General features: G+C 34.0%; 1 protein-coding gene across 4 annotated transcripts in view; it reads left to right on the top strand.

Moving 5' to 3' along the window:
* LOC664460 (hemicentin-2) overlaps positions 1-14,786 on the top strand; it is a 229,093-nt gene that overhangs the window by 143,649 nt on the left and 70,658 nt on the right. For 3 of the 4 annotated variants that reach the window (XM_064355823.1, XM_008197721.3, XM_015981870.2), the window contains exon 2: positions 13,490-13,622. In XM_064355823.1, the coding sequence (XP_064211893.1) occupies positions 13,579-13,622 (44 nt within the window). In that variant the 5' untranslated portion in view covers positions 13,490-13,578. Of the gene's footprint in view, positions 1-10,616; positions 10,645-13,489; positions 13,623-14,786 lie in introns of those variants that run through there. The other variant, XM_064355822.1, reaches the window with a different exon arrangement.

Raw genomic sequence — 14,786 nt, 5'->3', positions numbered from 1 at the left:
TAATTAATAAGTCTGTTAAACCTTGCACAACACGTAGGTAATCATGTCCTCAAAAAAGCACAGTTTCTATTTTTAATTAATTTTTAAAACTAAATGTGTAAACAAATTTTTTTGTTTTTATTTTTTAACCGTAATCTTTAAACCAATTTAAAAAAACTTTAGTGACATGTAAGAAGCAAGAAAATAAAAGCATACCTTAAAAATTATTTTATAGACGTCATACTTTTTGGGACACTTTATTTAATCAAAAATATTTTTGAAAAAAATGTCTTAAAGTATAAATAATATCTGCAAATAATATCTGTGTAACGCCACAGTGTGGTTTATATAAAAAAAAACATTACACTGTGGTTCTAAGGTTAACTTACTACAGATAAATATACAGCTTCTTCTTTACTCAACAGCAAGCTTTCTCTTTTTAAATGATAACTTGATTTTTTTTAATGAATGTAGGATCGCAGTAGGTATTAAAAGTTTGCCACTTCTTTCCAGAAATAAGGTATATTAAAGTTTTTTAAGTAAGGTATAATAAATTGCTTCCAAATTCTATATTTTTTGATATATGAAAAATTTACACTCTTTTATAAACGGTCCGTACATTTTTTTTGTAAAAATGGTATCTAATACACATTTCGAAATTCAAAAAAGTAATTGGTTGGTTTAATTAAGTCAGAATGTTTGCTTTGGGTCGTTGTATACGAAATATTTACTAATCTCAATTTGACTTAGTGATATTTGCATTTGGTGATTTAATTGAAACATCAAATTTGGTTAAAGTTGGGTGTACACTTTGTAGACCGGCTCCCAAAAGCGCAATTGAAACGTTGGTCAAATTAATATCACTCGTACTATTTTAATTAATACATATTTTCAATTATCTCGAATCGAATTTGTCGTATCCATCAATGGCCCCCTCAGCCAGCACTTTCCATCAATGAGTCCAGGTGGTCCAGGTGTCACCCTTTAGTTCTCGGGTCGAACCGTAATTAGATCGGCATTAATGGGGCTCGGGGCCATTAGCGCCTCCCCCGCGCACTTCCCGCTTTATGGGGTGTCGTAACAACCGCCGTCGAGTCCCGGCCCTTTTACGATTCGCACTAAATCCGAGGTGTATGGCCGTTCAAGGTAATTTTCTTTCGGGTTTGAATTACAGGGAATAGTTCGAGTGTGAATTACGACATGAAGCGATTTTGCAGTCTTTGAAGTCGGCCATGGGTGAAATTCGGTCCCGTATCCTGCGCTTCGCCTTTAATTTGCTTCATGTACCTGAAACGGACGGCCATGTTGCTATTTTTTATATTGATACAACCGAACGCCTCTGGTTTTGGATGCGGGGCAACGCACGGTTTTTGCCAGACTCAGCTGCGGCTGAAGCCTGAGAGGAAAATTCCTGATACGATTACCAGTTTTTGTTACACACACGTATTTGCAGTGTATTAATAATTTTCCCTAAAATAATATTTAACCGTCTTGATACTAGAAATGTGCTTTGGTTTCAAAAGTAGACAGACTCCAATATTTTTCTATGAGAAAAGTTCATTACTTTAAAGTAAAAGCACTGAATTAATTAATCAGCTTAAATTCTTTTATTAAAAAAGAACACTCCTCTTATACTACCAGTTTTTAATTAATAAAATATAAGTACATATTAAAAAATGTGTAAATGTGACAATAATTATATTTAGTAAAATATTTAATTACAGCAAAACCAAAGTACAAAAAATAAACACGTAGACAATTTTATAAAAATTGGAACAAATTAAAAAATAAATTAATAAAGAATTTATAATAATAGCTTGTGACACGTCGCGAATGCAATTTTAAAAAAGGTGTAACAAGTTGCTACTAAATTCAATAATTTTTTACTGTTACTGGCACAGCTGTTATGAATTATATTCTAAATGAAATTCTCTTAAGGCTAAAAAGCGTCATTTTCCTTGGTGTTTTACAGTTATTTTGAGTAAAGTTTTTGAAAGTTATTTACAGGATACATTTTTCTACTCAGACTGTAGGTGCTAAAGTGTTTTAAAATGCTGTAAGTGCTTTATTTAATTCAGAAAAAAATCCTGAAAACTTAAAAAAAATTGGTGTACTTTGAACATTATTTCCTATCAACATTGTGTGTTAAAGAGAAAATAAATTACTTTTGCACCTCTAGTGGACTCTTGGAAATAAAGCTGCTTTTGTTTTAACTTGAAATTGTCAATTGCTAACTGGTAAAAAACTTAAAACGAACTTGCGGTTTATAGAAATTCTTGAAAAACTCAAAATTGGTCAAATATTTCATCTACATCTTCATATCATCATTGTGGATAAAGCTAGAAATTTCTTTTTTTTGCGAAAGATTGCTTAATAAATGTAGTTTTTAAAGTAAATACACAACTTTTAGTTTTGTAAAACGAAAACTGAGAAAATTGGGCAAAATTACGAGTCCAAAAGCAAATACGCATTGCCACTACAAGTACATATTGTAGCAAATTTAAAATGCAATAACTGGCTGAGTGTTAAAAATATCGCAATAATTCTTGCACCAAAAATTTATTTAAACTATTAGCTTAATTTCGCTTTGATTATGTATAGGTCTACCTTTTAAGATAACAAATTTCTCGCATCTCGAAAATTTCTCTACACAAATATGAAACGGCACAAGAAAAAATTAATTTTCTCAGTTTTTTTTAGTAAAACTAAAACTTGTGTCTATTCGTTAGAAGCCACATTCATTAATCAATCTTTTGCAAAAAAAGCGAAGTCTCTAGCTTTATCCGAAAGGAAGATAATTATAACGATGTAAACACAAAATTTAATCAATTTAAGGTTTTTCAAAAATTTTCACAAAAACGTTTTTTTTATAATGAAGGCAATTCCAAACAAAAAATCAAACTTCAGATTCCAACTTTGCTGAAAATTTTGCATAAAAATCAGTTTAAAAAAACGTGTTCTCCAACCTAGACGGATAAATAAATTATAAAGTCCATAAAATATGTGAAGACAAATGACTTGTGGACAGTTACTGATTGAGACACAGAAATTCTCCCTTTTAAACTAAAGAAATAGTTTATTATTATTTAATAAAATTAACATCACATAATTCAAAATAAAATCGATAAGAGGAGTTATTCCTGCTTCTTGTGAGTTTTCTGACCAGAACGGTTATTAAAATGCAAAAAATAGTGCGAGAACTTTTGTATTGTTGTAATAATAATTATTGTTATTTCACTAAATAAAAGGGACGTTTTATCAGTTTGATCATTCATGACTTCCACTTATCTATTTTATTTTGAATTAAATGGTATGGGCGTTTTACAAATAAAGTAAGTCAAAGGTACAAAAGATGTCAACAACGGAATTGATTTTGAAAATGCTGAAAAAAATCAAAAAGGAAATGGAGATCAAAATACATTCAATTTGTATTGTAGTGTGTTTTGTCCTTTTGTACCTATATTCAGGACACAAACATGCAACTGATTGATCCACGCTTCTATTCCAATTTTGCTAAATAATAATACCGAAATAAAATAGCATTTGGGACAATACTAACAATAAACATGCTCGTATTCATGTTAAAAATGTTTCAAAAACCACGAAATAAAGCAGCCGAATTGAAACAGAACACTGTTTAAAAATAGAAAACAAGTCTGAACTTTCTTTAAAAAATATCCGTTTGTCAAAACCCTCGGGTTTCACCTCATCGTGGTCAGTTGTAGGAAGTAATCAGGTTGCATGTAGAGCGTACTCTTTGAACAGCATCCGGTTCCAACACACAACTCATTGTGTCTCCGGGGTGCCAACCACAAAGGACCATAAAACACAACCAACCAGGATACACTTATCAACTAGTTTATGTATATTTTACGCACTGCCACTTCAGCAGTCTCTTTTCGCTCTGGATTAAAGCAACAAAGAATTGTGCTCGTATTAATAGCCGTCCAAAAGTTGGATCATAGTTCGGGCTATAATTTCCCGGCAAGTTGCGCTTATTTTGAAGAGTGAAGCTCGCGTCTGGAACATGTTTAGGTGCAGAAATTAACGTCGTAAATAAACTCAATTTGTAAAGATGAAACTCGTGCATAAAGTACGAACACCGCTGATGCATGAAGTTGCGCGAACGTTAATATTAAAAAAACAACAATAATTCTTAACGTAATTTCGAAACATTTGATGCAAATTTCAATTAACTTGGTTTCGTGAGCTCGCTCTTGTGTATTTCAACAGTTGTTCCATCGCCGGAAGGATCTCTCGACCCATCACATTACGTATAAATATTTTCCGCAAAAACCAAGAATGTGGAGTCGTGACAAACGACTTTCGCATGGTGGATGGTCGCGCGTCTTCGTTTCCACCAAGGATTTACACTAAGTCTTTGCGAAGAATCAATTTCAGGAGCGTCGATGCTATTTGTCTTTAAAAATCGCAAGGCTGCAGATAAAAACCCGCATTTAGGTGGTTTTGCTACTCGAGACGAGAGAAACGTCCGCTTGTAATATAATTGTATACTTTATTGTGCTTATAATTAAAGCGCTCGGTTAGGCGGTGGAAGTTCCTGTTTTCTCTTATTTAAGGATTCTGATATATTCTAATTAAGATAGGAAAATCGGGCAAAGCTGTTACACAAGCCGCATGTTATAATACTTAACAAAAATTCTGTTTTTTTTTTGCTAATTCAAGGGAAAAATGTTTCAAAGCGTTTAGGAGGGTGACATGGTAATTTTGCGTACACGCGGTGACGTAACAGCTAATAAACTTGGCTGTCGTGTGTTGCGTTTGACCTAATGAAAATAATTACACATTTTGTAATTATAATTTATAACGTCATAAATTATTCAATATACGTCTGTTGTAAAAACGCTTATTAAAATTTCAAACTGTTTGGAACAGAGCGATTATGCCGGTATTTTGTTAATGGTTTATTTAGATTATTTCTGCCAAAAGACTTGCCTATTATATTTATCGCACAATGCAAAATATGAATGCCAATACTTGCCAAAACATATTAATCATTTTAACAAATAATTAAGCTACACCCCATTCGTTACAGTTATTAACAATACGAGTGCGAAAACTTTTTGAGGGCTATCGTTATGCAACGAGCGCATGCGAGTGCATACCTAGACACCCGAGAACTGAAGAAGTGTTATTAATTTTTTTTTGTTGGAAAATTTTAATTTAAAACACGTTGTTATCGGAAACGTGTTTTAAAATAGTTTTTATATGTTCTACTAACAAAAAAAAACATTAATAGAATTTGAATAGGTATCAAAAAACGTGTTCTTTAATTAAAAAATGCACTGACTTATGCCAGCGTATGTTTCGGCAAATGGAGTTAATAATTTGGCTTTTGGGGATGTTTTCGTTAAGATTGGGGGAAGATTTGGGTGTTTTCGGGGTCAGGTTTGGGCGCAAAGTAGCAAACGAGTCAAATTCAATTGCGGCGGATGGGGTATGAATTATGTGAGTCCCGGTGCAGGTAGGGTAAACCAACGCATTTTGCATAATACTAGCGCTTTGTATAACTACAAGCCGCGATAAATTATTACTTCCTCGAAACTTTTCAGATCTCAAATTAAACACTTTGCATCCAAAGAGGAAATTTTAAATCAAAATCCCTCAGCTCCGAACTCATATGCATACCATTGATCTTACTTTATGGTTAAACGAACACCGAGATTGCCACACTTCTATCGCCCACTTTTCCTATTGCTGAATCTAAATGCAAATTTCATTCGATACCGATGTATCTGTGAATATATAATTACTTATATCGGGCACGAACGGACGTTTGGGTTCACTTTAATTAATAAACACGTTCGTTTTATTATCGTAAATGCACTGATTCAATTTTAGCCGCCCGGATAAACGAAATGTCACTAATTGTTAATATCGGACTGCGCCGCCATAATCATTTGTAACGCCAATTTATATCAAAAGTCTAATTAATCAAAATTTCAAATTAAGCGCCTTTTCAGATATCTAATTAAATTTACTGGCTGACACGTAACATTATTCAGCGTTTTACTCATACGTTTGTATTATTAGCACCAATACCAACACAAATTATTACTCGCACTCAATTACCACAGTAATTATTAATTACTCACAGACCATCAACATTTTTCAGCCCTACTTCCAAAATAAACTTCTAAAGATAAGAATTTTGAAACGTCGACCAGACAGCTGTTTTGTAACACACACATGTACTATCATAAAATTATAAATATAAAATCATAAATTTTCATAAAAATTGAGGTAGTGTTGTTATTACTGTTTACTTAATTTACTTTATTTACTCCTGAAATACGTGTTTCATTTTTAAATTTCCTCAAACGGATGAATATTTATTGGAATCAAAAAAACTAATGCAAAATCGGTAGATAGACAAGTTTGGGATGAATCATGGGGTCCTAATATTACCAGTGTTAATTCTAGGCACCCTAAAGCAGTGCCATAATATTTGGGTATATTGTAAACGAATCTCTTTTTCATCACATTAAAACCAGGTTCAATTCCGAATGAGGCCTGTATAAACAATTTTAATCTAGGATGGATTTTACAATTGTCAGGTAAACTTCGGATAAGTTATTCGTAATATAATTACTATGGTTACAATTGTTACAACAATGTATTTTTCAAAATTTATCTCCAGCATAAAGTTATCCGACGATTGTAAAATCCACCCTTAATAGAAAATTCTATAAAAATTGCCATCATAGGGCGTAATTCTAACTTCATTAATTTCGCTAACAAATTGTTTTCAATAGAATAAACTAATAAATTAATAACTACGATAACATAACATTGACAAACATTTTTTACTTTTATACTTTTTTTCCCATTTTACCTACTATTCTTCTCTCATTTGTTTCATATTAACAACCATCAAATCCAAATATACAAATAGTGGTTAATTGTTTAAAATATTACAAACTACTGTATGATTTTTTAAATTAAAGTTATCATAGAAATTGAGGTAGTATTGTGTTTACTTAATTACTTATTATTCGAGAGCTTTATTTACTAGTAAACAGCCCTTAATTAAAGGATTTAATAGAGATAAAGGATTTAATAGAATTTGGTAACATTTTTCTCAGAAAACGTTGATAGGTTCAACCATATCTTCAAGCCACTTGTTTCCATTCAGGAATAAATAAAATAAATAAAAGGAGTATGAATTGATCATGCATTTTAAATAGCAACTTAATGTGGAATTATAGTTTAATTCTGAATTAAACTTTAATTTCACTTTCGGTAAACCGACCGTTAATATTGAAAAGAATAATAATTTCATTATTGTGTAAACTTCTACAATTAATTTTGTTATTTATTATTACATTTTTTTTGTAATAAACGATTCTTTTATATCAAATACACTCTTGACTTGATAGTTTTTTACTCGAAATACCCAATACGCAAGAGCCTTTCCATTTTATACTTATCTTCTTTTATTTGCTTGAAGTTAAAGCAATGACTCACACTCAAAATCGGGTTTAATTGCAGTTAATTTAATTCTGAATTATCTTAAATACGGATGGCATGCGAACACGCCTGAACTCATTTTTTGAAAAAAAAAATTCATCAACTCTTAACTTCTACATCAATTAATAAATAAATTAATAATCATTGTATTTTGTAAACTGTTGATTTTGGACAAAAAGCCAAAATCAAGCCAACTTCTGTTTTTAATGTTTTTAACTGTGTATTTTATGCGACTTTCCAATTCAAAAATTAATTATTTTATTCCTTTCGCTAAACAATTCAAGTGCGATAGTCAAAAATTTTTATATTCTGAACGAAATATTTCTCTCAAGCTCAAGTTTGTGACATTACTTCTCGTGCAAGCTATACAAGGAGAGAGAATTGTAGGACACAAAATTATTATTTTTATTACTAGAACTACTACAAATTTATTTATTTAGTTTTTTGCTTGTAGAAGGAAAATATTTTAACATCTTCCCGAGAAACATAAATTCTTAGTTGTGTTTTTTTGTTGGTTTAAACAAAGTAGTAAAGTGTGAGTTCTCCCTGATGATTATTGATCGTCCGTGTGCCTAAAATTTCAGTCAGCGTTCGCCCCGGATGAGCGATAAAAAATGCAAGTGAGTTATTGATGTTCGTTGCCTCCTGTAGTAGGTGTTTCTAACATCATTTCCTGATGAACACTCGAACTGGCCGTGAAAAGGCAGGCGTTTCGGCGATTTGGCTGTTGTTATTTAGGTGCTAAATCACTCCAATTCCTTCCCTTCGTCTCTGGTTTTTATCTCGGACCTGCGTTAATATAAGGGAGGGTGACACGAGCATGTGAAATGTTTCAGCATATCGGCGAAACGGCGGAAAGAAAGTTTATCTCTCCCCGAAAGTACTCGTATAAATGCAAATGTCTACAGCGTCCTCAAATCACAACACCTTGTATCGGTTCATTTAAATATTTCATCTTCATCTTATACGACCGCTTGCAAACTCTCAACTAATATAACTTTTCGAACAACTCACATTTGTAGTGTTTGCCAGGAACTATAAAACATAAACTCGGAGTAGTTGGTGCAAGCGAGGCGGCAAAAAATCGCCGAAACTTGGATTGTTCAATTCCGCGATGTTTTGAATTGTGTCGAAAGGATAAATCGCGATTTTTTCAGCAACTGTTGATCACGCAGCGTGTTTGTTTCATTAAAACGTCGATAATTAAAAGGGGACAAATTGAGATGGCGTTTCACATTTGCGCACGAACAAGTAAACAAAACTACAAATGCACTCGACGAGCTTAAAATGGTACGGATTGTTAACGTTTGATGACAAATAGTTGGGTTTAATTGCTCTCGACGCACTTTCCTCTAATGGCAGACGAGCACTCTTGCCTCTTTTATCCGCCCCCGAGGTCGCAAAATTTCATTCATGCCACACAAATATGTCGTCAAATTGCACGAGACAGACGCCCGTATTGAATAATATGTAATATGTGTGTATAAAAGTGGCAGGAATTCCTTGCTGGAATGTTCGAACTGTAGCAGCTGTCAACCCCAACAACCACCAACACTTTCTGCAATCTCTGACAGATTTATATCCAGACCCATGCACTAACCGATCCGCAAGGATTAGCCCGATACAAACGTCACTGGGACGGCCTGCATTCGGGCCTCAACAAACATAACACTATACAAAATTTACTTATTAACTGCTTCACGCCTCCACCCTTGTTGTACCGATGAAATTTTAATGAGCCAACACCCACCCAAAACACCGCACTAATGAAACTAAAAATACACCAAATGGACTTGTTTTTAAGAGCCGTCCGGAGTGAAATCTCTTGTGGGAGTTCCAATGTAAATGACTACTGCTGTACCTCAAAAACTATCAAACATATTTTCATAAACTTGGTATCATGTAAAAGAGATTTTTTTTCCTGTTTATTGGCCATTTTAGATATGCGATAGGTTACCTACAAACTCTAATAAAGGTAGAGAAAGTTTGACTAAAGTTAAGGATTTCTAGAAAACGCATTTTAAGAGATTTTTTCGAATTATTTAAATGGCCAATAAATTTGTTCTTGTTGTTTAACCCGATAATTTCAAGTCCGACGAAAAAATGTTTGTAAATAACAATAACACCTCCACAGAGGTAGCCTTATTTGCAATCGAAAATCGAGTGAGCAAAAGATAATTTACAACCCGCCCATAAATAGTAACCACAAACAATTAGACCCGGACTTCAAACATAATTTATGATCACCCCTGACGATGCAAACAGATGTCTAATAAATGCCTAGATTTATAAGAAAAGATTTCAGAAATTTTAAAATTTCTTTACGATAAACATTCTTTTGAATAAATGAGAATTGTGATTTCATTAAAAATACAAGGTACCTAATTGCTTTTATTTCTTGTACGAAGTACGAAGGTTTATTTATGAGAATGCATTTGAAATAATATTGGTCGATCATTAATTACTCCGGTGATAAATAAATATTTAAATATTTGGGGAACGGAGTAACAAACCAGGTATATAATCCATCCAGTTCCCTATAAATACGTCTTTGTCACCTTTTTTCTGGAAAAAACGATTATTTGTCTCGAATTTGTGTACCTGTACGCACATGAGTCACTGGCAGCCCTTGGGTTCAAAACGCGCAATTAGAAAAGTACATCGCTTCCATGATACCGCGACCTAATTACGTGAAAAATTATATTATTTTAAGCTGAGAATTGATGTATTTTGTATTTTTTTTCAAATATGTTGTCATTTTGATCGATTTAGTTAAATTTACCATGTTGTATGATCAGTGAGAAAAATTGGAAATTTTGTTACTTTTACGTTTTTAGAGCATTTTATCAAGTTTTCAGTAAAGAACTGATTTTGGTAAACTTCCTAAACTCCTATTTTTCGGAAATTAATATTGGTTTGGTCTGTTATATGGGTCAAGCAAATACACTCAACAACCCTTTTCAGGCCACTGGTATATAAATGCAAGTACAAGTGAGTGAAAATCATTTGCCTTTGAAACATTGTTCCGTAGATTTCTCTATGACATTTCGAGTTTCTGAGTTTTATTTTTCTTCTGTTTATATTTTTTTTAATTAGTTTTAGAGTGTTGTTAGTTTAGTTTTAAAGTAAATTACAATTGCAACGAGTACGTATTATAAATAATGGAACTACAAGGTAATATTGCTAATACATGACCAGTTACAAACTTCAAAAATTACATTCTTCTGCCTGAATTGCGACAAACTCTGTTGACCGAAGAGCGTTTAAAAATTGGATAAATTAGATGAGTTTCTCCACTTGTTTTGCGTAAATTCTCCGTTCTTAATTAAAAACTTTGTTCATTTGTGTCGCTTTTTTCGAATGGTTCTCGACGGTATCGCTTAAAAGATTTGCGTGGGAACCATACGTAACTATCATTTGAGGGAATCAGTGGCGCAAATTTAATTTCCGAGAAGTATATATCAACAGCTATCCGCCGAGAGCTATTTTTGGTGTATTCCTTACTATAAATTTAATTATCGTAACCGAGTTAGTTAATTACGGCGTTTGCCTGCGGCAGGGGAAGACGGAAACCTCCAGATTGATTCGCCCCTTCTCCAGCCGTACAATCTGCTGGTATCAATTAGCCAAACATAACGAAGCTCTCTATCTCTAATTGATTTATAATAAGCGATTTTATTGCTTCTCTATCACGCGCGACAATTCCAGCGATCGTTTCGAATTAATTGTTGTTTAGACTGCAACGACCTAATTCGCCAAATCCTCGTCTGTCGTAACCAAAAATTATGCACACGCTGGGGAATGTATTTAACTAAACAATTCACGTAGTTGGGAGTATAAAAATCGTCGAAGTACGTCCGTGAAGTTTGATCGAATTATCGGAAAACGGAACGAATACTCGTCCGAAAGCTTCTTCTTTTTGCAGTTGCCGGATGCAGGAGCTTTTTTCCTCCAGCTCGCATCATTTCAATCTCCTTTTGTGAATATTTTATCTGCTAAGATTTCATTGTTCTAAGTTGTTTGTATTTCTGTAGTTGAATGAACATCGCTCGGTTCGCTCGCTGCATTTCCTTTACGATTCGGTAAAGAACGAAAATTACGTTTTTTCTCCTTTTTCTTTCCAATTGTAGCAAGTTGTAATAATTTGATGGTCCTGCATCTGACGCGTTGTAATATTCTTAAAATTGCAAAACGGTCCAAAGTGAGTTATTTCATGCATGTGGTGTGAAGTGCGCTCCGAAATGGGACAAAGAAAACGGGATGAGCTGTCCCAAGTCATTGTGCCAGGGCTGAGGCCTCTTCACGGTAATTGCCCGGAACGTTGTCTTCTTTGTGCCAACGATTGCCTGAATACTCGATTCAACCTATGCAATAAAGATTCAATAGACACGGCTAAGTGTCCCATTTAAACTGCTACTTCCCAGCGGAATTGACACACTAATCTCTATTGGGAACTTTAATTTGACCAGCAAGAGGCGAAACGGCGAGACAAGACGGAGAAGCGTTATTTGCATTTGTATGACGTGTCGGAGAATGCATTTCTCGAGTCTAACCAGAAAATAGGTCGCATTACACTGTACCGGGCTCGTCAAGTTTTACACTCAGGCACTTTTTACCTCTTTGTAATTTATCTGAAATTCTAAAAAAAATCGTATGTGATTTTATGGTATAGAAGAACGATGTGACCAATTTTTAAAATGATTACTTGTATGGTGTGTTTTTTCACTTTCGTTTAGTTAACTATAGTCTAATGTCAACGATCTTTGGTTCATAAGTGTATTTTGAGGTAGAGCATCGAAGTGCCTAATTAAATTTTTGAGAAAATGTGTCGTTGATTTTTAATTTCTGTTTTGATATTGGGACAGCTTTTTTACCATGAATTTTGGTAGAATTGTAAATCACTTCCACAAAAGGTCTCCATCAGGTTGGTGGTTTTCAAAAATTTATTGCATTTGTCGTAAAATTGGCACGCGATCATTGTTGGTTCTGAAGGTAAGAATTTTTCAGGCCCAGATTATCATTTATTTTTCTGTTTACTGTAATTGGAATGTTAATCTTTAAATCTTACGGCAAGGGTTCATGCGAATTGTAAACGAAGAATTCGTTTGTGCTTAGACCAAAATAGTCATCAATTTGAACATCTGATGTAATTTTTTAATAAAAACATTTTTAACACGTTAGTGTCCTGGCTTTAAAACCGCCCGATGGGACCGTGCCGCTAGTTGTAAAATTTCTGCAGTCATTACTGTTATTGGGGAAGGTAGTGGGTCCTTTTGTAGCGGAGATTTATTACTACTCAATCTTGTCCCCCATAAATTATACCGAAATTTCCGAAGAATAATATCAAAATGGCTTTTAATCCAATTCTAACGATTTTTTTCAAGTCAAATTTTTGCAGAATAATTCTATTTCGTATTTCCGATCCATTGATGTAAAAAACAGCTAAAGTTATTTTTGGTGACCCCTCTTGAAACCCCTTTACAGCTTAGTAGAAGTTTAACAATAAACAAAGAAAATATTTTAGTAAAATTTTTTCTTTTTTATTGGACAAATGAATCAACAGAAAAAATATTTTTTTCCTAGCGAGATTGGATATCAGTGCAGTGGAATATATTTATTTCATATTTTTTTCTATCTTCTAAGAGGTGTAAAGTGCCTGAGTGTAAAACTTGACGAACCCGATACAAAATTATAAAAGAAAACTGCTTATTTTGCGGTAGCGCAAGGATATTTTTCCCACGTTGATAAATAACTGTTGACCTGAATGGATAATCACCTTTGGCCCAATCATCGATGGCCATTATTGTGGCAGCGCTTCATTTTCCTCGCCACAACCCCTCTTTTTGCCAGTAACTCGATTATCACTCGCCCCTATTTTGCAACTAATGAGAACGCAGATTCGTTATATTCCGCCGAGCGATTATGTCAGATGATCAGTCAGCAGGAAAATAGCTTCGTTTGTACTTAATCGAATTGTCACGAGCCCAGATTTTGCATTAAAGATATGTCTGTTTTCCAGCGATCGTCTCATCGGTGGACGCAGTTCTGGGTCGGAGCGCCACACTACCATGTGACATCGACCCAGGCATCAGGGAAGACCGGGTGTACATGGTGCTGTGGTACAGAGACACCCACACCAAGCCCATCTACAGGTGAGATTTGCTTTAGTTTTTCGAAGTTTTAGCGCGCGCACTTCACCCCTAAAAGTTGTAATAGTTTTCAGTCCCAATAAAGTTACGAGCTATCGTAATTGAGACTTATGGAACGTTAGCCGGTTTAAGTTAGAAGCTGGCTCGTGCACTTAATTCAGCACAGCTAGAAATTCTATAACTAATTTAGCTGAGACGTCTGGTTGTATAAAGCCCGAGTTTTGCTTCGTTCGATGCCACTATTGATGATTTCGGGTCTAATTGCTGCGATCTATGATTTGCATTCCAACTGGCAATTTCGCTAAAATGACAATAAATTCAAGCAATTCGTTTCCTTTATTCCAGCTTAAGTAAGTGGACACGGTTTCACTTTAACACTCCACATAATAAAACGGGGCCTTGCATAATTTATCCGACCCCAAAGTGCTCCCCTGATTACAAAAACAAACACACCGAGGCGTCTTGTAACTGCTTAACCTTATAAGTTTATAAAAAATTCATTTTCTGACACGTTCCAATGAGAGTCCATACATTACCAACTCCCAACTTCTTATAAATAAATAAGACATTTATTCAGTCTGAATTTAATGAGAGATCGTCTAAATCCGAGAGGCGAAAGAAAAGTCGCCTTCAATTTTCTTCGTCGCGCTGGAGGGATACACAGATTGCAGTTATTTCAGTCCTCTAAACTTTATAATTACTTCTGTTATTATCAGTTCTTCCCGCGCTGCATTTTGCTCTTATTTATTTATCCCATCAGAGAAATTATGCCGCTTTACAGATTCCGCAATAATGCAATCATCTTCTCGAGACATTTATGTTTTCTCGATTCACAGCACGATATTCGTTAATGCTATTCCAGGATTTCCACGAGACATTGAACAGAGAAAATTGATTTTCAGAAAAATGAAACATAACTTCTACGATCTCCCAATGTTTTAACGTACAAGAATACAATGTTTCTTATTTCGGTATAAAACAAACAGAACACATAAATCTATTCATGTTTCTCATCGTACTAGTTGTTTTGTAAAGGCAACGCTATATTGAAACAATATATATCTACGAGAGCAAAGGCCAACAACGTTTTCACACACTACGCTTTCTGTAACACAATGCACAGAATTTCAGTGAAGAGCTCCATTAAATTAAATATTATTAAATTTT

Source organism: Tribolium castaneum, chromosome 3, assembly GCF_031307605.1.
Source record: "Tribolium castaneum strain GA2 chromosome 3, icTriCast1.1, whole genome shotgun sequence".
NCBI lineage: Eukaryota > Metazoa > Arthropoda > Insecta > Coleoptera > Tenebrionidae > Tribolium > Tribolium castaneum.
Note: the sequence above shows the minus strand (reverse complement) of the source record. Positions and strands in the feature narration are given on the sequence as shown.